Source organism: Cyanistes caeruleus, chromosome 1, assembly GCF_971803275.1.
Source record: "Cyanistes caeruleus chromosome 1, bCyaCae1.hap1.1, whole genome shotgun sequence".
NCBI lineage: Eukaryota > Metazoa > Chordata > Aves > Passeriformes > Paridae > Cyanistes > Cyanistes caeruleus.
In genome coordinates this window covers 125874055-125900848 of record NC_141701.1, presented here as the reverse complement: position 1 = coordinate 125900848, position 26794 = coordinate 125874055, and the positions used below count along the sequence as shown (strand labels likewise).

At 35.7% G+C, this 26794-nt stretch overlaps 1 protein-coding gene across 1 annotated transcript in view; it reads left to right on the top strand.

The window, feature by feature from the left end:
- The window catches only part of PHF14 (PHD finger protein 14), a 161587-nt gene that overhangs the window by 39184 nt on the left and 95609 nt on the right, over window positions 1-26794 (top strand). Inside the window, exons 9-14 of the mRNA XM_086855937.1 lie at window positions 526-796; window positions 1360-1466; window positions 2821-2916; window positions 4441-4544; window positions 5968-6099; window positions 14353-14521. Of these exons, the coding sequence (XP_086712063.1) occupies window positions 526-796; window positions 1360-1466; window positions 2821-2916; window positions 4441-4544; window positions 5968-6099; window positions 14353-14521 (879 nt within the window). The remainder of the gene's footprint in view (window positions 1-525; window positions 797-1359; window positions 1467-2820; window positions 2917-4440; window positions 4545-5967; window positions 6100-14352; window positions 14522-26794) is intronic.

Genomic DNA, 26794 nt, shown 5'->3' with positions numbered 1-26794 from the left:
GACAAATTATAATCAGCAAGTTTAACATTTATAAAGAGAAGTGGCACTGAGAAAGGAGTTCCTACAAAAGTATGTCAAATATGGTAAAAATGCTCTTCATCAGCTTTTGTTGCTGACAGAAATACCAATTTAATGTGTATCTAAATGCATATGTGGTAGGTCGACCAGAGCTTCGACCAGTACTGAGTTTTCAGAGTCCCATCAAATTTTCATTATGAGAAGGGCTTGTTTCAAAGCCAGAAGTCATCTGTTGCTTTCATGAATGGGGAAATCTCATCAAGAAATGTGTGCATAGCTCCAAAACCTAGTGAAAGGATAATGTCATTTGTGTGTGCACTGAAGTAAAATGGAATTCTGTATCAACATCTGTTTCTTGAGTTGTGAGGTTCCGGAGTGAAAATGGCACTGATTAGATTGTGCAGCTTTTAAAATGGAAATAAAACGCGGATGTGTTCCAAATTATAACTGGGAGCTAATTCTAAATGGTTCCTTGATGTTTTTAATTTGTGGAATCCTCCGTTGCAGGCTCGAATCAATGCCAGGCTCCAGCAGTATCGTGCCAAGGCGGAGCTGGCGCGCACCACCAGGCCCCAGGCCTGGGTTCCCAGGGAGAAGCTGCCCCGGCCGCTCACGAGCAGCGCTTCAGCCATACGGAAGCTCATGCGCAAAGCCGAGTTGATGGGAATTAGCACGGACATTTTTCCAGTGGATACTTCAGATACGAGTTCCAGTGTTGATGGAAGAAGAAAACATAAACAACCAGCTCTCACCGCTGACTTTGTGAATTATTACCTTGGTAAGGGAGAAAATGGCTTATTTTTCTCCATGAAAGGTACCACTTTGCTGCATTGTGCTATGCTATTTCATTGTTTTTTTTATTTTGGATGTATTTAATTGTTTATAGTAGATAAATGTGGATTATGACTTCATTTAAGGTCAGGTATATTATTGCTTGGAGTCTCTGTTTACACAGAAAGTTTTTTTTTAAAGACACTTCAGAAAAGAATAAAATCTTTGAAATATAAACAGATTGAACTGTCATTAAGAAGTGAGTAGGTAATTTTGATTTAATATTTCTTCCTTAATTTATCCTCCATTTCTGTGTGGAATAGCATGACTTTTTGAGTGTTTGCTAGGTCCTGATCAAAGTTCATCATTTAAGCAATCACAATATTTATGCAGCAAAATACAAATGTTATGCCTTCTCATTCTACTCAGTCTGTACCTATAGAGCATAGTTTTGTGTCTTTGTATTGTTACAGTTTTTTTTACTTTAGATCACTTCACTTTTTTTATAGTGCATAAAACTTGAAAATGTGTGTTCAAGAGTGGGAAATAATGCAGTTTTCTTTTAAATAGAGAGAAATATGCGCATGATTCAAATCCAGGAGAACATGGCTGAACAGAAGAATATCAAGGATAAGTTAGAAAATGAGCAAGAAAAGCTTCATGTGGAGTATAATAAGGTGAAGAAAAAGGGCTGATACATGCTTGTAACATTTTAGTATTGATGCTATTAACTTTGATAGAATTTTTCTTTCCATGGAAAAAAATTCAGATGAAAATGAAAGATGCAAGCTATTGATATTTTAAAAGTAATATATAAAAGCATATTTCTTCTTTTAAAAATATTCAGTAGTCTGTCTTCTCCCATACAAGTAATATCAATTTCTAAAATATGATGTGTTGACTGCACACAAGTTCTTTAACTGACCCTACTGAGAGCTCCAGTAACAAATTGCACATGGACCTGTTTGAACCTGCAGGATTCTCTGCTTGGAGCTCAGCTTGATAACTGGCAATCTACAATACTCAAGGGTGTTATTTATTTATTTATTTATTTATGTCAACTAGAACTCCAGTTGGGCTTAGGTTTAATGACTTGACTAATTTTTCAGACAGAAATAATCAGTATTCAGACACCTCCACAGTGTCCTCTGCATGCTTTTTAGCGTATAACAAATTTGATGCCCATAAATCATGGCTTTGCTCCCCCAAAATTTTGCTAATGTAATTTTTTTAATAACTCATCATTATAGTTAAAAAAGAGGTTTTTGCATTTTTACGAAATAAATATTCATTTTAATATTCAGTTATTTTGAAAAATAGATATACTGTACCTTTTGTGACAGATGGCATGGTGCAATTCTTGCTGAATTCAGCAGTCCACTAAGTGATAGTTAATGACGACAAAATATTGTGTTGCTATTAATTCCTAAACTGTTTGGTGTGTGCTTTAAGTGAGAACATATGGAAAATGTAGCAGCAGATCCTTGTGAACTGCCCAGACATGATAAAGAGAAAGGAAGTTGTGCCTAAGGCTTTTAACCAAATTAATAGTTACCTCTCAAAATACACAGCCTAAGAGTTACTTCCAGAAGAAAAAAAACCTCTTTTTTTTTGCTTGTGGCCTTTAATTTTAAATTTTCCTTTTCTATGAGTGTGGCAAAAGAGAGTTTTAATTCATTTATATGTTCACTTGTTATAATCTTGCTGTATAAGTAGTGTGTACAGCACATAAAAGATGTATTGCTGTATATTAGTTTTCCTTTCCATTTGACTTCATGAAACTTTATTTCCATGCTGAAATACTTCAGGTCTTTACAAAAAAAAGTGGTTGCTCTAGGTTTTTTGTTTCACTTCTGTTAAATTATTGAATGGTTGTACTAATCTCAGCTATATTGATATAAGTTTCATTGTTTTTCTAACCCCACAATAAATTAATGCACCCTTGGTAAGAGGTTGTGTAAATTTTATTTAGTAATTCTAAATGGATTTTCATTCCTGTTGCCTATTTTTTTTTTTCCTTTAACTTTTCAGCTGTGTGAGTCCTTAGAAGAGCTACAAAATATGAATGGAAAACTGCGAAATGAAGGGCAAGGCATTTGGGCTCTGCTGGGTAGAATCATTGGACAGGTTGGTTGGTCCTTGCCCCTTTTTACAGAAGAAAACAGCAGAAAAGCTTTTCTAAGAATAGACCTTTTTGTTTCTGTCTGCTACTTCTATGGCTGAATAAATTTATTTAATTTGATCAGACCCAGACTTTACTCAGGGGATAATGTTTCCTGATTGAAGTACCTAGACTTTTGCAAACCGCCTACTGGGAACGTGTAGCTTAATTTTGTTGTTTTAACAGTGTGCTTGTTTGCAAAACTCTTTCATTTGGTATAAGTGATTGACCTGTCATTTCTGATGAACCTTAGCATGAAGCATGAGTTAATCCTACTGTTTTTGTCTCCAGTTGTCTTTAGTTACTGTAGGCTTCAAATGATAAGTTAACTCTTTATGGCTTTTATGAGATAAAAATAATTTTAAATGCAGTATGTACATAATGGTGTGTAACTAGACAGAGGAGAATATTTTGATCAGATGAATATAAATATCTTGGACAACAGAAGATTTGAGTTACTTCTTGTTGTAAGCAATTAGCGTTGTTCCTGTCAATACAGGAAAAAAGAGAAGATTTTTGCAGTGTTTTCATATATGTTTTATGTCAGAGGTATTAAATGTCAATGGACATTTTGGATGTGAGAGGGAGATTGCAATGATTTCCAGTTACGATTTGAGATTGAAGAAACTGTTCACTGTGGAAATGCAGACACACAGTTATTCGCAATTTTGGCATGCCATTTGTTGCTGCTTGTGTTGCTGTTCAAAAAAGGAACCTTACACTTTCTTTATGCAGTAGTAGTTCCTAAGATATGCAACCTTTTATTAGTTCCATTTGTCTGCCTACCTCCCCTACTTGCAAAGAAGAATTCTTGCATAACTTATGTTTTAAACCAAGATTATTTTTCCTTCCTTTGAGTAAGTATTCGCAAATATATTTCCTGATGCAAATGTTACTCAATTTGAAAAAAGGATAAAAGCTGAGTAGAATTCATTTACACAGCTTGCATGACATTTTTTTCCAGTTGGTTGAACAGATGCAGACCCATGGGGCTGCTGGGAAATGACTTTGATAGATGGTTGCTGTCTGAGAAGCCAGCATACTGCAGATAGTAGAAACCCAACGAGAGTCTCGTCTGCTTTGTGAAGGGCTTGGTCCAATAAGATAATTTTTCTAATTAACCTGTCGAGCACTAGTGTAGCTGTGATGCTGGGGAAAATAAACTGCCTCAGTATTCTGTCATTTTCATGTATCTGCCTTTGCTTGTTTCAGCTTCCTGGAGAAATGCATCCCTGTCCATCCATATATTGGAAGCTTGAAGAAAAATTCTGAAAGCTAGTCTTTCTGTATTTTTCTCATTGAATTGAAAAAATTACTGTAAGATTACTTTATATTACAGAATCACACTGGGATAAATGTGTAGTCTGTAAAATAGTTAGCTAAGCAATTTTCCTCTCATTATATGTCTTGTTCTTCATGCATTGAGATTAGAGAAATATTTTTTAAAAGTGTCGAGACTCATGTGTACTGCATTTCTTCAAATCCAATAGAAACTGAACATCCCAGCAATTTTACGGGCTCCTAAGGAAAGGAAACCAAGTAAAAAGGAAGGAGGAACACAAAAGGCATCTACACTTCCCGCAGTACTTTATAGGCAAGTAATTAAATTTTGACAGAATAGATACAGTATCTAGTAACTTATAGTTTCAAAATAGCGTTCTGAGAAAATTGTTGGCTTCAGTTTTTAATTGAAAAGATGCTTTAAAGTTGTCTGTACATTTTACTTATTTTTGAAGGGTAAGTTGAATACTGGTCAGTTCTTTGCCCTGCCACACACATGACTAAAGTTTGGGTGTTTCTACTAATTTGACAGCAGTGCCTTAAGGACAAAGCTAACTCCTTGAATCTGAAGTAAAAGGGTTCTTTTTTTTTTCTTTTTTGATGTGAAAATTGACTGGTCACTTTATTCTTTGAATGCATTCATGTGAGTGAATGATTTTGAGAACAGTGATGATGCAGTTCAGTCACGATCTCTGGATGCACAAAACACTTGTCATATAAGAATTCTCACTTTTTGCTCATGCTAAATTTCTCTACTTCTATTTTTATTAATTTCCAAGGCTATGAAATGTATTCACTTGGTCATAGTTCCACCTTTTCCCCTCTTCTGTAAGCTGTGAAGCTACTGACTGGGTTTTTATTAAGTGTTTGATTTTATTAATAGTGGGACACAAACTAGGATCCTAGGCTGTGACTGTGTAAAATACATGCATGTCATCTAGGATCTTCTTTTCTCACCCTCAGCTGAGGGGTGACATGGTCTAGAGAGCATCCAGCCATAGCAAGTAGTGTTTTGCCCAGCTAGAAGGCTAAGGGAAGAGGATGATTTACACAAGCAAAAGTTAATTTTAGTGCTGCAAGAGGTAGAAATCTTGAAAACATGGCAGTGGGCTGAGGATTTGGCAATTTCAATGTGCACAAGTAATTGAGAGTCATGCTTCACCAATTCTGTTTCATTCAAGTGCACTCAGTTCCTTCCATGTTATAGTGTAATCAGTGAACACCTATCTTTTCAAAATGACTAGAATTTCAATTCCACTAAAATAATAATAGAAAGGAAGTAGAATTTGTAATGAATTATATTGCCCAGCATAGCATCAGCATAGACCTGTTTCAAGGTGGTTACCTGCCTAAGCGTGTGATTGGTTATTAAGATTGGTACTAGCAGCATAATTTTCTGTTTAAGCATTTGTTACATTTTTTTCTACTTGCTACTGGTATATTTTGTTGAAGTATTGAGTGATTATTAACTCGTTAGAAATCCTCAAAAATTTAATTGAATGCCATTTTTTAGCTAACTCTTATTAGGAACCTTTAACACTTTTACTGTACATAGGTAGAAATGCCTTAAAAAAAAATCTCCTCCATAATTACTCCAAAAAGTAATTACACACTTAAATGATATGCTGAAATTGAAGTTGCCACGTTTGTATTAAAACTGGGGAATGTACTGGGGTGTATCATTTATTCTTGATGAATATGTAATTATAATACTTTTCTGCTACGTATGCGAAAAGTTGTGGAATTTGCAAGAAGAACCATGATCAACACCTACTGCTGCTGTGTGACACTTGTAAACTCCATTATCATCTTGGTTGCCTGGATCCACCTCTTACAAGGATGCCAAGGAAGACCAAGAACAGTTATTGGTAAGAACACAGTTAATGTGTTGTATCCTTAAAGTAGGATGTAAATGTGAACAGACTTGCAAATTATGAGTGGATTAGACATTGCTTTAATGCACTTTGAACAGTTTTTTTTTATTTTCAGGTTATTAGCAGTGATGTTTCAAGGTTAAAAAAAAGAAGTTATAAAGATTTTCTCATTATTAGCCACTGCGTAAAAATAGGTTATAGCTGTAATTTTCTTGGGTTTTGAATTCATCTGTGATTGTTATTGCTGCAGTATAATAACAGTAGGAAATTATAGGCTAATACTATTGGGAAATGAAAAACTTGGTTTTCTGTTTATGTTAGGACTCAGATAAGCAACTCTCTGTTCAGATCTTTTGGCAAATACTTGTAATATTTTTAAATAAACTTGTAAGTAGTAGCTCTGTTTATTGCAGTGAGGGAAGGTTAGGTTTAGTGCTGCCTTGTGACTCAAATGTACAATGGCAGAAGTATGTTCATAACTGTAGTTATTGCAGTTACATTTCCATGAATTAAAGTTCTTTCATGCTTGTGGAGCAGAACAAAAGCTAAGTTGTACAATGGATAAGGTGGCAGAGATTCTGATTTCCAAACTGTTACAAAATTAGCTTGCTCTGCTCTGTAGCGTGAGCAGTCTGCGTGTTTAAACAGCTCTGAAATGTTTTAGAATTCAGAAACAGTTTGTAGCTGGCAAGAAGTTAGAGCACAGCATCTTGAGGAGTCATTCATCACGTTGTCTAAATGTTAAGGTAACAAATGAGAATAGTAAAAATTTTGCTTCTAAAAATACAGTGAAACTGATTTTCTTAATATGTATCTAATTTTTTTTATTAAAGAACTTGTATAAAACATTTAGTTCAGCCATCTTTTTGGCTAGTTTTGAAGATTGCTTGCAGAACAAGATGGCCAGTACATGAAATGGGAGGCCTCTCTTTTTTATATCTTAATGTGACAAAACATGGATTTTACCTCAGTAAATTTGCTTAGTAAATTGTTAGAGATTTCATGTAAAATATTAAAATCTCAAAAAGGTTTTCAACATCACTAATACTTTCCTGAACATAATTTCCCTTTAATTATTTTATATAGTGTGTTGTTAGACTTTTGATCTCTTTGGTGAAATTTGCCAAGTAGTTATTTTATGTGGAAGCGCTGGGTTATTTTGGTTTTTTTTTTGTTTTTTTTTTTGTTTTTGTTTGTTTGTTTGTTTGTTTAATTTTTAGGTAACGTCTTCATTTACACAGGAGATTTGATTTTTTGTTCTGCTTTTTAACAAAGTTGAAAAGGTTCACTAAAAGCTATCAGTCCAAAAGATGTAAGACTAATTCTCAGTAGGTGTTAAAGGCAGGATAGGTCAGGTTAGGTAGTAAAGCTCTTCCATTTCAAAGCTGTAACTTAGCTTTGTTGTGATTTTCATGCTTCAGTTATATCTCAGATCACAAACTTGGCTTTTACTTCTAATTAGCTCAGGCGTATTCTGGAGTGTGAGATGATAGCAGACAAATTGAGCTGCATTGATTGCATTCTTTTCATCATTGAACATTCCTTTATGTATTCTTTCCAGGATCAGCAGAGAGCATATAGAAAAGACCCTTAATCCAAGTATGAGTTCAGCAGGTTTCTTCCCCTGCTGTTTTGAATACATTTTTTATCTTTTGATTAAGATATGAAGAAAAGTGCATTTTTTTTGATGGGGGCCATGTACTTTTCAGATATTTGTACAGGATGCAATAGGAACATAGCAGAAAAATAAAAGAAAATTGGTGTAGTGGGAAATTCCTTGAAACACTAGGCAGGGTGAAAGACTTTGAGTGGTTAAAAACCACTTGAATTTAGTTATTTTTTAAATTGTAATCAAGAAACAATTATAAATTTTTCTTGGGTTTTTTTTTTTCTTTCTGTTCCTTTATCATTGCTAATAATTTATTCAGAGTAGCTAAATTGAGCCTTTGCAAAAGTTTTTATGATTACAGTCATGGCTTTACCAATATACGTTTGTTTAAACAATGAGTACTTTAACATGAGCTTATTCCATAAACTTCATCTTTTATATTGTGTTTGCGGATGTCAGGTGATTCAGATTATGTGTGTGATGCTATGTAGACTAATTTGTAGTTATACTTTTTGTCCATTTCATTCTCAGCATGTAATAGTTTAAATTACAGTTTACCAAAAAGGGTTTTGAAATAGTTCCATTAAATCCAGTATTATATGTTAATAGTGAGAGAAAAAATGAAATATATTATGTATTTAAAAGCTAATTTGTTGAACAAAGCACAAATTATATTTCATTATCTGTGTTTCTAAAATTTAAAATGAGTTACAGTTTTAGTCTTAGTGAAATCATAGTAAGAATTTAGACCTGGTGAGCACCAGTGTTTCACAGCTTACTAGTTTTAACTGGTTTAAAACACTTAAGAATTTTCCTTGTTTGGAGGCCTGACAGTTTTCTTCAAGGTAACAGTTATAACATCTTACACATCAGTTTGAGCCATACTAGGTTCAAAGCCTGTCCTCATTTCAGATGGATTTGAGATGATGAGCATAGGAACTATTTTATGTAACATTACATTACAGCATTAATTTATGCCTGTTTTGATGCTGTGCTTTCAAAGTAGAATCATAGAATATCCTGAGTTTGAAGAATCAAGTCCAACTCCTAGATCAGAAGTTTAAACCATACAATGAAATGCTGTGGTTTATCTACACTTAAAAATCAGCCATTTTCATTAAAGAAATACAATTGATTAAACCATTGCATATTATTTTGATTAACATGTTAATATAATACTAAGTCTTATCATTCTTGCTGACAACTTCTGTGCTTTTATGCTTCTGGCCATTCTGGACGTATTTTCCTTGTAGAGAATGATCTTAACTGGTACTAAGGTGCACAAGTGTTAGCAGGCAGTGTAATGAATCAAAATCTAATTATAAAATATTGACATTTTCATTAAGAAAATGCTTGGAAGCTACCAACAAGGATTAGCTTCTTCTATTGGAATGACATTGCTGAAAAACAGTGATAACTGCTGGTAGCATATGAAATACTGTGGGCTGAGATGGACAAAACAAGGACTGATGGTTGTAGTAAGCTTGGTTGTTTTTATTTTTGTTCTAGAAGGCCAAGTTATTTTAGTGGTGACTGCTATGGGGAATATTGGTCACAGGACAGAATGAGCTGTAGAGTTCCAGTAGTCCCATACTAAAGCAGTATCTTGAAATTCATTCATATTCCTGACCTCATTCATCCAGTACTGATCCAGCACTTCAAATATTTTTTCATCCCGAGTCACTGGATAATGATATGAATTTATTAACTTATATAAACCTGAGTGGAATATGACATATACATTTTAATGTATTTGTCACTTGCCCTAATTGAAGGGTTTGGGTGGTTGCAAATGGCAAATTTCCTTTTTTTGTTATACTCTGTAACTTTACACTCTATAAGGTGCTCTTAGAAGCTTTTTGACAACTGTATTTGGTTTGTATATACTGTCTTTTATCTCCAGAATAAAAGCAGCCCTGGGTTTTTTCCACTCCCAGTACAGGATTTACATGTGTAATTTACAGAGCATGGGTGTCGTCTTGAAGCTTGGTCCATGTTTCTTGAGTTCAAAGTGGCTTAATTCTTTGTAAATGTTGTGAGAGGTGATTTGTCAGAGAGCATGTGTGTGAGACCTGTGTCTTCCTTATTGAAAACAAGCCTCACTGTAAGTAACTGTGCAGTTTTCCTTTTTAAACTGGACAGAACTGTTTTCTGGAAGCACTGTAGCGGCATTTGCTAAGTAATTTGAATATGCTCTTTTCCACCTCACTGCTAGTGAGTTGACAAGTTGTGAGATGGGAAGTTTCTCTCTGATTCTTGTATCAAGTAACATTGAAAACACAACAAAATCACACAATTTCTTTTTTTTTCTGTAGGTTGTTAGTGCTTAATCAGAGACTTTCTGTATGATTAAGAGATTTCAAATCAGCACTGAGATTTCTTGATGGAACAAAAACTTCCAGTAATTTTAGCAGTAGACACATTTTTCAAGTAGGCATATTACAGCCTGCTACTGATTTTCTCTGTGGGTCTAGATTAGGCAAGTCTAGACTAGCAAAACAAGCAAAACAAAACCTGTGTACTGAAAGTTGACTCCTTGGCACCATTTCTCCTGTTATTTTGTTTATGCTGCATAGCAATGCTTGCTAATTTAGAGGTAGTTGAAATTGTTGCAGTAGCTCTAAAGGTGACCTGCTGTGACAGGTTCTGTGTTCACTGCTTGTCCTTGAAGAGCTGAAATTAAGTGAGCATGACTGTGGCGTAGCCAAAAAGAAGTCATATGGCTGTTTTCTATGACTGTATTGGGATTAAACAGCAGAATGGGAAGAGTACTTTAAATTCAAGAACTGTGTTGAAATAAACAATAAGAAGAGCTGAAAAGAGATTTGTTTCCAAGTCAGGGGAGTGTAATAGTCTGTAATAGCTTTTCTGTGCCACTATGGGAGCTAACAGCCAAACTGCTTTGTTTGAAGTTTGTCTGTTTTGTAATAGGGATGGTCAGAAATGGTTGACTGTGATAGTAGAGTCTATTCCAATAAATCAAGAAGTTGTTTGTAAGTTCATGTTTATAACTCCTTTCCCCCTTTACCTCTGATATATTTGTGAAGTTCTGTTATGTGATTCACACAACACCCCCCACCCCCATCATAGTATGATTTTGCTTTTCTTTTCTAGCTCTAGGTTTTTTCCAATTTTGATTGCTTTTACACTTGCACAACCTGTTTCAGAGCAAGCTTGTTCATAAAACCAGAAATTTTAGGAACTTGCATGCAGTACCTCATCTTTTGGTTGAGATGTTTCATGTCTTCCTCAGTAACATAAAAGTTAAAATGCTTCATATATATATTTAAATAGGATAATAGTGAGACTTCAGCACTTCAGTGATCTGCCTGAGTATTTTCTGTAGAACTGTCTGAACATAGGTAGCAGAAAAATGGTATCTTTCCCTTGTAATAACAGAGAAGTAACAGGAATTATTTAAATCGTATGTACAGGGTGGTAGACCGAAGAAACTGGATTCCCAATACCAGATATTGTTGTAAAACCCTACAACTATTTATTTCTCTTATAAAAGTGTCATTTTTAGTGCAGCTCATAAGTTATGGAAGCAATTTCTGTAATTTATACATAGCACATTTTTTTTCCATAATAATGGGGAAAATAAATGCTTTGTAGGAACTTCTCATAGAATTTTTGAACATTTTCATAGATATTGCTTACATCTGCATAAACAGATCATAATAATTTCCATTGTGCTTTCCAGTATGTAAGTTAATGACAGGACTTGATGCTGCAGTGTTATGGAGGGCTGTGCTCTCTGATGCTTACTAAATAGAAATTGACCTTAAACCTTTGGGCTGGACAGCTTTAAGAACAATGCATCTTAAAAAAATAAATAAGTGACTTATAGCTAAGCAGACATGCAGGATTTTGAGGGAATGTTGTTACTTAAAGATTCTCTCTCCTTCATCAATGAAGTGCCTTTCTCCATAAACTCTTAAAATAATAGTTTGGTCTGTGTGCCTTTATTTACTTTTGTGCATGCAAATACATATTTGCATGTGTTTATTCACACAAATTTATGTAAATATGTAACTGTAAAAAGTAGCATTGTGAAAGCTATTGTACCTTATATTTTTCTTCTAGTATCTTAAGGCCTAGAGGTGTTAACAAAGACTGTGCATGTAGCAAACTGAGGCTTGTAAATAGAAGTGTTGCTTATTTTTTCAAGCACAGACTACAAAACTCCCAAGTAAGCTACTCCCTTTTCCCTCACCCCTTCTGATAATGGAGAAATGGGAAGAGATTACTAAAATCACAATAACCATAGCAGTATTGATAACAAAAGAGAGAGAGAGAGAGAGAGTGTTTTACCCACAAAAGGGTATTCACGTCTGGGAGCAAACAAAACTTTCCCAAAAACAGTGCTGCTAGACAAAGGCTTTAAGCTGAGGAGAGCCCTTGTAGCTTCCCCTGCCCCCCCAGTGTGAAGAAATGAGCAAAGAGCTAGGCTGAAGCTCTGTAAGCCAGATCACAGGCACTGTGCTTCCTGCTGTTTTTCCCAGACCGCTGTGCTGGGCTGTGTTTGGCGGCGTTTCCCCAACTCTGTCCCATGTGACTGATGCTGGCACCACACCACCAGCTCTGGCCGGGGTTTTGGGCTCTGTCCGGCTGCTTCCACTGCACCAGCTCAGGAGGGGGTTTGGAATAGAGGAGGGGACCAGCAGTGGTGGAGAGGAGGCTGGAGCCAGCTGATCCCAGCACCTTCTCTCTGAAGAGGTTCAAGCAAGATGGCAAATGTTCAGTTCCTGGTGCTTGGCTTTTCCTGCTGAACCCACGCCCCCAGTGATAATGTGTGTTGTATGGAATTAAACAGTGCTGGAAACTCCATCCCCCTTTTCCTCTGTTACCAGGACAAAGGGGAAGAATGTAGGACTATACTCTTCTATGCTGGCCCAGAACTGTTAAAAGTATATAAACTGATCTGTGCTTTGGCTGTTCATAAAAACTCCCATTCTTAGATGAGAGAGGGGAGAAACTGTTATCTTTCCTGCAATCTACCCTGTTCTTCTGCTTTTCTAGACCAAGTATTCCAAGTACTTTCATGTGTCCTATTTACCCTGTCTTAAGTGCTTTTGAGATAAGAGGTGATGAATCTTTGTAACATTATAATGTAGCCACAATTATGTACAATTTAGGTATATGTAAAGGAGGAAGGTCTTGAGTTAGGGTTAGACTGATCCGTTACCCAATCCATGACGAAATTTCCTCTCATCTGACTTGGTAGCCACTGTTCTGTGTAGCAAACCATGATGACTCCTGGTGTCTTTTGGTATAGCTAGGAGAGATCTGAAATTACACTGCTTGGATTACTGTAAAAGAATTAGAAAATATGGTGAAAAGTTGAAGGACTTGATAGTTAGCTCTCACAGAAGTTCAGAGAAGTAGAACTATTTCTGTTGAATGTGTAAATTGGGGCAAATAGACTCAAACACAAAATGTGTATCTGACTTTGTGCTTTTGTTTATACAGCATGGATAAGCCTTCTTGTCATAAACATGTATTAAAATCTAACTCAAAATAGTTAAATACATGGGGTTTTTATTTTGTCTCCTTCCAAAGCCAATTTGCTCTATCATTTAGATAATTTCAGTGTGCTTTTCCTTGTTTATGCTAACTATTCTGCTAAGCAGAATATTATGTTGATTTTTTGTTGGTTGGTTGGAATTACTAAAAAAATGTTTAATAGGAGGACAGGGGTGAATTGGACTTTATTTGAATGGACTTGTAGTTTTTTGAATTGAAAGTGTAGTGTGAGAAGTAATTAAAACTGGGTCTTGCAGTGAGCATAATTTTTATGTTTTCATTAACATGCTTTTAGTGAATATCTGCATTTATGACTTTGCATAAGATGATTTTTTGCAAATAAAAACAAATCCTGATGAATTCTTATCTTGTTACTTCTGTTATGGAACTTGTTTAATGGAATTACTTAAACATCTCTTAATTTTTGAAGTTTTGATGGTGATTTTGTACTTTTTTCAGAAACTCAAGCTTTTTTTTTTTTTTTCAGTTTAGTGTTTAAAGTTTGTTAATATATGTCCCTAGCTTTTGTGTTTGTAATTTTCTCCCAACTATTCAGATCTAAAACCCACTCCCTTAGGAAATACATATTACATTTTATTTTCATAATAAACATGTCCTCCAAATCCCTGCCACTAAAGCATGTTCTCATTGGAATGAATTCAACAGCATGTCATTGTAAAGATTAACAGTCTGGTCTGGTGGAGAGTGCTCCTGCCCATGGCAGGGGGTGGGAACTAGATGATCTTTTAAGATATCTTCCAATCCAAACCACTGTATAATTCTATAATTAAACTGCAGCAGCGGCTACAGTAATTAATAGATTAGAGATCAGTGGGCAGCTTTAAAAATGAAGATGTGGTAGAATGAAAGTTATGAGATAGGGAGCATTTTTCTTGAAGATTAATTCCTACTTTCAGAATCTTGGTTTTCGAAGTTAAGTACTGTCAGGAAAATAAGAATATCTTACTTGAGTTTTGCTTGGTTGCTTAAAAATGTACATTGTAGATGTCCATTTGATTTCTTGACTTTTGTGTTTATCTTAAACACAAACACTTCAATATGTTTCTTTTTCTGCTCTTGTGACTGCAGTCTTAAAATCTTCCGCTTTGCAGGCAATGCTCGGAGTGTGACCAGGCAGGTAGCAGTGATATGGAGGCTGATATTGCCATGGAAACCTTACCAGATGGGACCAAAAGATCAAGGAGGCAAATTAAGGAGCCAGTGAAATTTGTTCCTCAGGATGTGCCAACAGAACCGAAGAAAATTCCAATCAGAAACACGGTAAATGATGGTGGAGTTGATGTGCTTGAGGCTTATATTCATAATAATGTTTCAGATAACCTACATTGTGGACATTTTAAATTGAGGGATTTAAATTAGATTGATGTTCTTTTTTTGTTATATATTCCATTTTCTCCTTTTAGTGTTCTATTAGTTGTGGTAAATACTGTTTTGCTAAAATAGAAAGCTGGGAAACACGGTACTGAACTGAAGAGCTGAACAGGCTTAAGGAAAAATTCAGTTTGCACTTAAACTTAGCCTTAACAGCTCTTCTTCACTGTAGCAGTAAGGACACTTGCTAGGGTAGATTTATATATATAGCTGTAAAATAATTAGTAATTTCCTTATCTGCAGGAATAATTTTCTTATCTTCAGGCAACCTGCTGAGTGACTGCACATTTTGTGACCATCCCAAGACTGTTATTTCAGTTTTTTTTGACTTCCTAGTCTTGCTAGTCAATGCATGTTTTCTTAAATTTTTGTGGTGGATAGAATTTTGAGAAGACAAGCAAAACCTCTTGCTTTCTGTACTGATGAAGTATTTAGCATCTTTCCTTCCTTTAAAAGAAATTCAAAGGAAAAAAAAAAAGGAATTCTTTTTTATTAATCACTGTGCACTTTTCCTTAAATTTTGCTCTCCTAATTCTTCAGAAACAAGGCTTTTCATGTGTGATGCATCACACCACCTATAAAAAGAACATAAAAATATCAAAAGGCATTTAGGTCCAGATTACGGGATTAGTAGTGTTCCCTTATCCCTTCAGACATAAGTGGTTCATCCTCCAATGTATTTCTAAATATCAGGAATTATTAAAACCTCTCATGTTAGAGTTAGATAAACCTCATCTCTCATGCAGCACAACTTTACTTTCTGCACAAAGCTTTCTAGACATTTTATGATTATACTAGCCGATACCTTACTAAACGTACACTGATAGGATTAAGCAAGTATTTTCCTGACCCAGTCTTAAATGTTTAATTTTGGGCCACAGCTTTGATTTACTTAATGGCTTCCCTTTCCCAGTCTGTGACTCAGAACTTGTAAGAATGACTCAAGCCAAACTGATCGATTTAGCTCAGACTATTAGGAGTGTGAGTAATCCAAAATTAAATTTTGAGAAACTTCTTCTTTCTTTTTGTCATTGAAGGAAGGGAAAGTACCCTTCCTTCTTATTCATAAGAGCTTATAGAATCTTACAGCTGTGTGGGTAGGTTGTACTTACTGTTGTAATGCTGTTACTCACAAAGAAAGAAGACTTACTTGGTGTTCTGCTTACTGAACCCTTTGTATCTCGTCTCCCATTTTTTGAGTTCTTTCTCTTCTCTCTTTTTATATCTAATGTGATGCTCTTAGACTGTGGTGAATCATGATTCTGGGACTAAAGAGAACTAAAATTATTGCAGGAAAGACATTTGTAGCTGTAATACAAAAAGGAGTAATATAAGGCATTGTTCAGAAATCCAAGTGGATACAGGATTGGTTTGTTCTAAAGCCCATGTAATAACTCCCGAGGTTCTTCTGTGCAAAATGGAGAGAAGTCTGATTGCTCTGAAGTGTTCCCGTCATGCTGTGACACTGTGATCTGCTGAACTGGTGCTACATTGGTGATTTAGGGCTTCATGTGTTACATAATACACACATACATACATACACACATTGTAGTATGTAATACAGAGATTAATTAACTTTCAGTGGCATACTGTGTTGTCACTGTATGGTGTTGCACTGTGGAAAAATTACTGCTACCAGTCTAAGAAAGATTTTGTTCCTCCACTTGAATTTTCAGTCTCTCTTTCAGTTCTCTCCAGTTCTCTGCTTTTGTACAACATACAGATTTGCAAGATAACATTATTGCTGCCCTGAGAACAGGGTTTCTCTGTAAAAGAGAAGCATTAGTCACTGACTGTTCCCCCCTCCACTGATTGGCCCCATTCTGGGTGACTCCCCCAGTTTATATACTGAGCATGATGTTCTGTGGTGTAGAATATCCCTTTTTCAGTTCAGTCAGGCTGTCATGGCTGTTCTCTCTTCCAGCTTTTTGTGCAGCTCCTCCCTAGCAGAGCATGGGACACTGAAAAGCCCTTGATTTGAGGAATGCATAACAGCAACATCTGTGTATTATCAGTATATTCTATCAGCTTTACTGAGACCAGAGTAGTTTGGCTGGTCAGAGCATGGTGCTAATAATGCCAGGGTTACAGGTTTGATCCCTGTATGGGCCATTCACTTAACAGCTGGACTTTGATGGTCCTTGTGGGTCCCTTCCAACTCAGAATATTCTGTGATTCTCATACTAAATCAAAAAACCACAGCACTATACCAGCTACTACTAAGAAAATTAACTGTATCCCAGCCAAAACCAGATCATCTGGCCAGAGACCTGTGACAATTGGAGCACACTAGTGTTCACAACTTCTACATGATTATTGGAAAGTCAGTTTCCATCTGTAATTTGTAAGTGTGAGAGAACCGGGACTGAAGCAGGTTATTCAGAGTCAGGACAGTGCTTCTCCCTTGTACAGTTAATTGTGTGCCAGAACAGTATTTTGTAACCTAATGCTTTTTAAAGAACCCTGTGAGCACTCTACAGTATTTCTATCTCTTAACTTTCAAATACTTCACAGTGTATTTATATAGAATCATAGATTCAGAGTGTTCTGAGTTGGAAGGGGCCCGCAAGGATCACTGAAGTCTGACTCCTGGCCCTGCATGGGTCAGCTCCAAGAACCATGCTACGTGCCTGAGAGCGTTGTGCAAACCCTTCTGGAACTCTCTCAGGCTTGGAGCTGTGACCACTTTCCTGGGGAGCCTGTGCCAGAACCCAGCCACCCTCTGGATGAAGAACCTTTTCCTAATATCCAACCTAAACCTCCCCTGACCCAACTTCAGGCCATTTCCTGGCATCCTGTCACTGGTCACCAGAGAGAAGAGATCGCTGCTTGCCCCTTCCCTTCCCCATGTGAGGAAGCTGGAGACTGCAATGAGGTCTCTGCTCAGTCTCCTCCAGGCTGAGCAAGCCACTCCTTGCACACCTTCTCCACTAGGCATTTCGCCATCTTTGTAGTCTTCCTTTGAACTCCTTCTGATAGCTTTAATAGCTTTATATCTTTTTTATATTGTGGCACCCAAAACTTCCCCCAGCACTCGAGGTGAGGCTGCCCCAGCTCAGAGCAGAGGGGACAATCCCCTCCTTGCCTGGCTGGTGATGCTGTGCTGATGTCCCCCAGGACAGGGTTGGCCCTCCTGGCTGCCAGGGCACTGCTGATTCATGTTCATCCTGACATTGACCAGGACCCCCAGGTCCCTTTCTGTGGCACTGCTCTCCAGCCTCTCATTCCCCAGTCTGTCTGTACATCCAGGGTTGCCCCATCCCAGGTGCAGATTCTGGCACTTACCCTTGTTAAGCTTGATATAGTTGGCAATTGCCCAGCCCTCTCGTTTAGGACCCTCTGCAGGACCTCTGCCTTTAAGGGAGTCAGCAGCTCTTCCCAGTTTAGTATCATTGGTAAACCTCAATAGTATATCTTCACATCCTGTGTCCAAGTGGTTTATGAAGGCACTGAAGAAGTGGGCCTCATATGGAGTGCTGCAGTGACAAGTTGCCAGTCTGGTATCGCCCCATTCACTATAACCTAAGGAAATCAAGTTTGGCAGGATGGACTTTCACCTCATGAAGCTATGATGGCTCTTACTGATGACTGTTGTCCTTTGAGAGCTTTTCAATATTTCCCAGAATAATCTTCATAATTTTACCAGTCACTGAAGTGAGACTGACAGGTCTGTAGTTTCTGGGGTCCTCTGTGCCCTTCTTGAAAACCGCGACATTCGCTAGCTTCCAGTCAACCGGGACCTCTTGGATTCCCAAGACCACTCAAAAATCATCAAAAGAGGTTTTATAATGACTTGAGGCAGTTGATTATTCTCTGATGAATCCCATCAGGCCCCATAGACTTGGAGAGATCCAGGTGGAGCAGTAAATCCCACACAAACTCAGGGTTGACTGGGAATTTATCATGCTCACAACCATGGTCTTCCAGCTCAAGGCACTGGGACCCCCTTAGCCTGTTGCTGTTGTTGAAGACAGAGACAAAGAATGCATTAAATATCTCTGTCTTGTCTGTGTTTCTGTTTGTGAGGTGACCATCCTCATCCTGTAGCAGGCTGATGTCATTTCTGCATTGTAGGGCAGCTGTTTCAAAGAAATGGGAAATCAGAGAGAATTTGCACTCAATTATTTTGGAGACAGCAACTATCATATTGTACATTAAAATATAACTTAAGTTTACAAGAAGACCTTTCTGATTTTAAGCTTCCTAAGAGCATGTAAGTGAATATACAAGGGTGAATTTAAATATACCATACTTTTACTCTGAGGTGAGGTCTGTACAAATGACAAATTAATGTAAATACACAATACGTTAGGTCTTTATACTTAATTCTGTTGTATAACGGCTGCATTTGCAGAGAGAATTCATTGAATTGTTTATGATTTATACATTTCAAGCCATATGTAGTGACCTTTTTAAGATTCTTTGCATTTCTTTGCATAGCCTTTTAAACTAGCTTTATTTAAAATCTGTTATCTTTATAATTCCAATTTCACACCTTTATAAGCATCACAAATCATTATTTCTGCTGCTAGTTAATTTCATTGAAATTAGTAGCTAACGATTAGCAAATAACTAATAGAAATCTATAAACACCTTCCTTATATTTCTAATAAATCTGAATATGTTTTTTAACATTTGCTTTTCTAAACTGTACCATTTCTTTCACTATTTTTTTCATAAAGATTATAGAATAGATTATTTCTTTGGAAAATACTTTAAAGAGATGCAAATAGCATTTCTCGGCAGTAAATCGAGAGATTAATGGTTTTACTCTGCTGAGCTATGTATGTTCAGATTTTCAGAGTTTATAAAAACATAGCTTTTAAAAATCTGTCGACTTCATTTGCTATCCTGGAATAAAAAAAAAATGCACAGATTATTTTTTATCAGACATGTCATTGCTGAAATAGTCTTGTTAGTCTGGTGTCTTACTTTTTCAAAATAAGAGTTTTCCTTATGTCCTTTTGAAAAAATGATCTTAAGTATATTTTAAAAAATTTCATACACTGTGCTTTGCCTACTATATATGCTGTTGTCTGGAAGTATAATGCAGTTCCTCTGTGTCACATACATACAACATCTTCTAAAGCAATTTTGTGCTGCTGGGTCTAGCTGTGTGCTCTAAGAGTTGAAGGGATGCTGGTGTGTCCTTTGAAGTTAAGTAGTGTTTGTGTTGTTGAATATTTCATCTTCCAGTAAATGCTGTCAGATCCTGGTACTCTTAATGAACATATTAGGGCTTTTTGCAGAACTTGTTTTTGCAGAAATTCCATTTTTTTATTCCTTTTTATTGAGAAGCAGCTATCTCTACCCGGTGTTGCAAGATGAAATTTTGCAAACTTAATTGTTGAAGCCTGTAAATTAAGTATTCTGATGCTCTGATACCAAACTTGTTTTTGTTATTTGAAACCTGAAAATCTTCTTTCTATAGTTATGTTGTATGTAATCCAGAGGAACACACAGTAATTTTTCTGTTTAACGCTAAAAAGTCTGTGTTATGGTTTTGACATACACAAGTTAAAGATTAGTTGCTGTCAATTGAACATAAATGCTCTAGAAAAAAAAATCACTAGTCAGTCAACTTCCTGAAACTTTAAGTTTTCATAATAATGAACATTGTAAAATAACTTTGTTTTCTTCCTCAATTTATAGAAAAGTTCAACTGAGAATATGACATCATAATGTCACAAATATATAAAATAAATATTTCAGCTTGCCAAATACATGGATACATGATAATATAGGACTCTTTTGGCTTCAGATCAAATTCAGAATGGAGTGAAGTAAGATCTAGCTCTTCCATAATGCTTGAAGCAAATGGAGCGTATCAGAGTTTTACATTTTGGGGTTTTTTTTGTTTTGTTTGGAGTTTTGGGATTGTTTTAGTTGGTTGGTTTGATTTTTAAGAAAGCAAGAAGAAAAAAAGACCTGCAGATGAAAGATCACTTGTTTTTCATGCAGCAAAGGCATGGAGAAATGGACATATTCCAAATGATATTCCAATGGTGTCAATACTGGTATCTCTGTAAGTAAAGGTAACCGGTGTATCTATCACGTCTGTAAATAAATACTCTTGAGTTTTCCAGGAAAGAGTCACTTGTTTTAGCAACACCTGAAAACCGAGCCTTTCTGGCATTTTTTGTCTTTCTGCTTCTGTTTCAGTTCTCTCAATGTGTGCTTTGGAGGAAATCAGTGTTAAAAAGGATAGAAGTCAATCCTTCTCTTCCTCAAATTCTGTTACTTTTTTAAAGCCTAAGAAACAATAGTTACAAGTTAATTGATGGACTCAGTGATAGTTTTGCTTGACAGCAGGAATGTTGCAAAATTTTTGATTTTCTAGGGGGAAAAAAGTTGTGAAGACAATGGAAACTAAAAATATAGAGAAAAATTGTAATTCTGTGTAATTAAGCTTCATGGTTGACTTGTTTCTTTTTATAATCATGTTTTGATTTACTGCTGTTTCTTTTTATCTGACAGTTCCCTTTTTACTACTGTCATTTTTCTGGAAAATGTAATAATTGTTTCAGAGATATTTTTTGAATAGTAGCGATATATACCATTTAAGATACTCACTTTGATCTGTACTGAACGAGTGTGCCATCTGGTGTCTACATGGCAGTCCTTACCTGTATTTGAAATTATTTTGACTGTGTGGTGCCATCAATTGAGCATTTCTTCTGCCTTCTAACAAAGCAAAGAGAGTCAAAAGGAATTTTTTCTGCAATGTCTTTCATCATAACCTTTTCATTGTCAAAGAAAGTTTGTAATTTCTAACTTTTCATTAGCAGTGGATGACATCATGATTTAAAAATTGCTATCTTGGCAAAATGGTCATGGTTAATGTGTAACAGGATAGAAAACATGTTATCTGTGCAGCTTCAACCTGTGTGGCTTTTTTCACAGGCTTTTGTAGTTTGTCTTGTGCATGCTATTGATAGTGTACTGGTTTCATTAAGTCGGTTTTTTGGTATGGAGAAAGTTTCCCCAATTCCATTTTCTGAGAGTTTTCTGTTTTGCTTATGTTTTATATCAGAGTTATTCTCTGTTCTGTACTGGTGAAATTCTCCTGCATTGACCTTTTTGTTTGTAATGATTATATAGCATTCTAATGTTTACTGATTTATTTTTTTATCTTTAGATTATCCTTAGCAGTATGTGCTAAAGGATGCATAAATGAGAGAGTTGAGGGTTTGGCTAGTTTTGATATGTGTGATACATATCTATGAAACATAGTTTGATAGAAGGTAAAACAGTGGAAGTATATCATTAATTTTGGTGTGTCAGCTACAACTTTACATAAGATAGAAATGCAAATGTCTGAAGAATTCAGGTAGGATCCAGAATTAAAACATGGGTGTAATCTTATATTGGTCCTTTTTGCTGTGCATTTCAGTGGGTGTAAAAGACAGCTGTGTGTCTTTTTCAAGTAGTCACTGTAGCCACAGGTCTGTCAGGGAAACGTAAATCAATATGTGCTATTATTTCTGACAAGAAATATGAAGTTTATAGATCTCCAAAAATCAAAGCATCTGCAGTTTTTCGCATTTTGCCCTCTTAAAATTATAACACACACAGAACAACTGCTGTAGACTTTCTGCAGAGGAAAGAAATTATTGTAGTACCAATAGTTTTGAAAGTCAGGTGTATCTTAAATATCATCGTAGTCTAACCCCTCCTACATTTATATTTTCTTTCTTAAGGAGCATTTTGAAGTTGCCATGCAGAAATCATCACTGATCTTCTGAAAAACTGTGGCACAGGAGATCAAATCCAGAACCATGCTAGATCACTTTATGTGGAGTGGACTTGAAGCCTCGCCACTGGCCATAGCTGCTTTCAGTACTTCATATTCTTTACAATATATTGTTAACATTGTTGACTCCTCTATATCTTCTTGTGAAAAACAAGAAATTAAATAGATGACAGTATACACTTTTATCCTCTAGGGTCACTTCAGAAAAAAGCTGATGAGAAGCATATACTTCTGACTTGAGGGAATCATCCCTTCTGTTTTGGCTGATTTACAAGTTCTGGATCAATCATTTTAGGTTTTTTTCTTCCAACTGCCAAAGCAAAAGTGCTCCAAGGGAACATTCTGCCTTCTATTGCTGTCTTTGGATGAACTGGTTTAAAGCATAAACAGTGAAACATAACACTGAGGTTTGGTGACAGCCACAGTGGTTTTGGGTCATGTGGGCACTTACTCTGTCCTGTTCACCATTGTGCTTTCCTACCTGGAAGCTAACATATCAACTTGTTGCATCTGTTAGTGATGGCAAACAGACCATTTCCTTTGCTGCTTTGTTTCCTTTTGCAGTCTGTAGTGTTCATCCCAGGCTTTATTTGTTCTTTACAGATATCTTTTACTTGTCTCATGTATGAAATTTATTTTTCTGAGAATACTCAAAATCTTGTAGTCAATGCTTTGTCTAATCTTCTTCATTTTATGTGTTTCATATTGTCCAGTTGCTTATAAACAAAAACGTGAAATGTAAGCATTCATTTCTAGCTTTTCCAAGTTCAAAATAGATACTCCCATTTGAGTCTTTCTTCTTCTCCCACTGTTGGGTTTGAAGCCATTGTTGATCACATTTTTCCTCAGCATATTTTTGTTCAATTTTGGACAACATTTTTTAATGTTCAGATTTTTTGAAGTGTCTTGAATTCACCATTTCCTCTCTTGCATTGCCCTATAGCCCTCATTAATTTGATATATGTCACATTGTGTAATTTCTGACTTAATCATTCATTATTAATTTATTGCGTTGATATTCTGGTTTTTTAGCCATTTAAGTCCTGATTCTTTTAATTCCATATGCCAAGCATGCAAGTTTCCACTCTAACAGCAGAGTGTTGCACAGCATAGATGGATACTTTTGTGGCACAAAGCATGATGGCTGAAAAAAAGCAATTTTTTTTATTTAGCTTTCCCTTGGCTATGGAAGTATGCTCTTTTTCTCCTATTTTTTTCCCAAGGCTTTCTCTAGCATTCTTTCTAAATTGTGTTTTACTACTTGCATTGTTTATTATAAAATGATGTGTATTTTATGGGATATTGTAATAACTGTCAACATAGATCATTACAATTTAGACTAGAAAGGAACAACCCAGTGTTGGGTGTTTTTCTACTTCTCTTTCTTCCCAGAATTGATAGCTGTTTACATGTGATGCCCACCACTGCTTCCCTCCAGGGCCTCTTGTAATGTTTTGTGTGAATTTTTAAAACAATAGGCAACAGGTAGGATTTTCTCTTTTCCAACTACTGAATGTAAAATCAGAAGTTAACAAAATAACTGAAATAGATCAAGTGGGGTACTCCTTAATAATGTGGGATGGTTCTCTAACCTCCTTAAGATAGTAAGCCATAAAGTAAAAGGCAAAAAGGACATTGTTAATCTTTAGGTTTCATTTATTTGGAGTGTTGCTCTTTTCAGAGGAAGAGCATTAAAATTGCTATGAAGGCTAAACCTTTAGTAATATATTCTTGGAAAAAGTGGCTTGTTTTCACCTCAATGATTTCACTGGATCAAATGGCTTAGTTTCTTTACCCAAGGAGCACAATTTTACAGGATTTTAAAGAGTTTAATTAGCAGTGTGTTTGATGAGATGTGTCTTCTCAAAACGTATTGCTAAAAAGAACTAACAAGAAGAATTTAATCTATTTTATCTTTTATAATTTTTAACTTTTTTATCAAAGTGTTTCATTCTTGTTTAAAAATGCTTCTGTTTTTAGCTGGCATTTTAATTTTAATTCATTGACCTTTCTTGGGCTGCTTAGACTATTTTGGGATGTATTGCTGATGAAATAAGGTACTATTTTTCTCTTTCAGTTCAGTATGTTCTTTGTGACGCAGCAGCTAAGTCTTTGGACTGTTTATTTCAAATAATTACAGCTTTCAACTTGATTTCCTAATGAAAATAACTTAGTTACTTGCCTACTGCTATAGCAGCATTACCTTTAACATTTAGTAGACCCATTATTGCAGTAGTTGATTGAGTGCTCTATATGCCTAAGGTTAATAAGTGTTGAAGTATTTTTTAGAGCAGCTGAATGGGAAGGATGAGGTCTGAGTATGGAAAAAGTTCTCACTTTAGTTGAGGAACATGTGGAGAACTTCAGGGTAGGGAAGTAGGGAGGAGTGGTTTGGATACAGTAGAGAAGAAAAGGTTAAGAAGGGAAGGGAATAGAAATATTGTGTGTATCAGGAGTCAAATTTATTAGTTCAAATGTTTTTTGTGTCAATTCATTCCTTTATTTGTATTATTTCACTGCCATAATTGTGAAGGGATTAAAATGAAAAATAGTCTGCACTTGCTATGACCTTGGCATGTTTGTCTGAGTTTTTGGGGCAGTTAAGCTTATATAGAATCAGCCCTTAGCTATAGGCATCTAATTTTAAATCTTCAGCTGCCTGTGTAGTAAACAGAACTGCATGGTGATTCCACTCTGATGCTGTGGGCTCCAGAGCTCAATGGGTGGAATCTTACTGTTGCTAGTAAGGGAAGATGTCTGAGCATACTGCAGACTTTGTCCTTACTGTGGTGCTCACTGAATGAATTCCAGAGGATGAGACACAACCAAGGACTTTCCAGTCAGCAGTCATTTAATGTCTACATTTGAAATAATTTTTCACAGAAATCTTTTATTTCTACACAAAGAAAATTTTATAGGTACATATTTTGAACCACTTTACATTGTTCTTTTCTTTGAATTATCATTCTCGTTCTGAAGAATGCATCACCTTGTCACAGTTGCCACGTGTGGGTTGTATCTCTCTAATCCACACCTTGCTCTTGTTTTGGCCTGGACTGAGCTGTCCATCCCAAATGGTAGAAGTTTTACAGCATTTCTGCCTTCTTCAGTAAAATAAAAAAGCTGCTGGGATAGCACTGGCATTAATTGGGATTTTGCTTGAGTGCTGATAACATGACTTTGCTTTCCTGATTTACGGTTTGAACACTTTAGAAATGCAGGAACAAATTTCACAAAACTGTCTTGTTCCGTTTTATGATATAGGGAAATCTTCAATTGAAGCTATCTTTGTAGCTATCTCTGAATTTTCAGGTATTCTGATTTAAAAGAAAATCAGTCTTTATGGGCATATTTTGCTGGATTAACATAATAAATATTAAATATGAACAAGTTTATCTCAGTTGTAATATGCCATTTAATAGCAAGGTTCCTTTAGCTACTTTTAAATAACAAATCTTAAATTGATTATGGCAAGTACATGCAGCACTAATATTTTATATTTATAATCTCTGATGCTTTCATTCTGAGCCTGTTAATGACAGAAATTATTCAAAGCAGTTTAAAATACAGTACTTCAAGGCAAACAGCAATGAATAATGTTGAACAAAGTAATCCAGATTTACCTGATCCTTTTCTGTTAACCTGTAAGGTAACTTTAGTGACAACATATATAAAATTAAAAATATCAAGTTACTGGAGGGCTGTTGCTGAAAATCAAACAATATTCAATTTGATCTTAACTTTTCATGTTGAATGCTTTCAATAGTAAAATGATCTGAGCAGAAGCATTGAAAATATGTTTAACTATGGAGGTCCATTTGGAAAAAAAGGCCTAAAAATTGCTATTTTAAAATCATATAAAATATCCTTCAAATATGTGTGCTAAAAATATTGATTCTAATGTCTGTTTTCTAGGGATTATTGAACAAACTCAAGTATGTTTGAAAATTTAGAAAGCTAATGAAAACATAATGAAAGTATAATTTAATGTGACATTCCTGGTCATATATATACCTCACACATTTTATAGCAGACAGGTGCAAACTAGCATTTTCTTGGCAAAAGTGACTAAATTATTTATAAAGCTGGTATCTTCATTTTGCTAAAGTTTAAATGTGTTTCATTATTGCTTAAAACGGAGATACTAACTTGCAATACTTTCTATTTAGAGTCAAAAGTAATGTCATCATTACCTAGATATCCAAATTATCTATCAGTTTTCAAGACAGCATTACTCTGATGGTGCAAGGCATACACTCTTTGTCTCTTGCTGCTTAAACATGAAGAGTGAGGACCCTAATAGTGCCTTTATTGGCATGCACCATTTTACCTATTTCATTATAGTCTTTACACAGCTGGATTCAGGAGGGCCTCCATAACTTAAAATTGTCAAAGTTTGTAAATGTTCT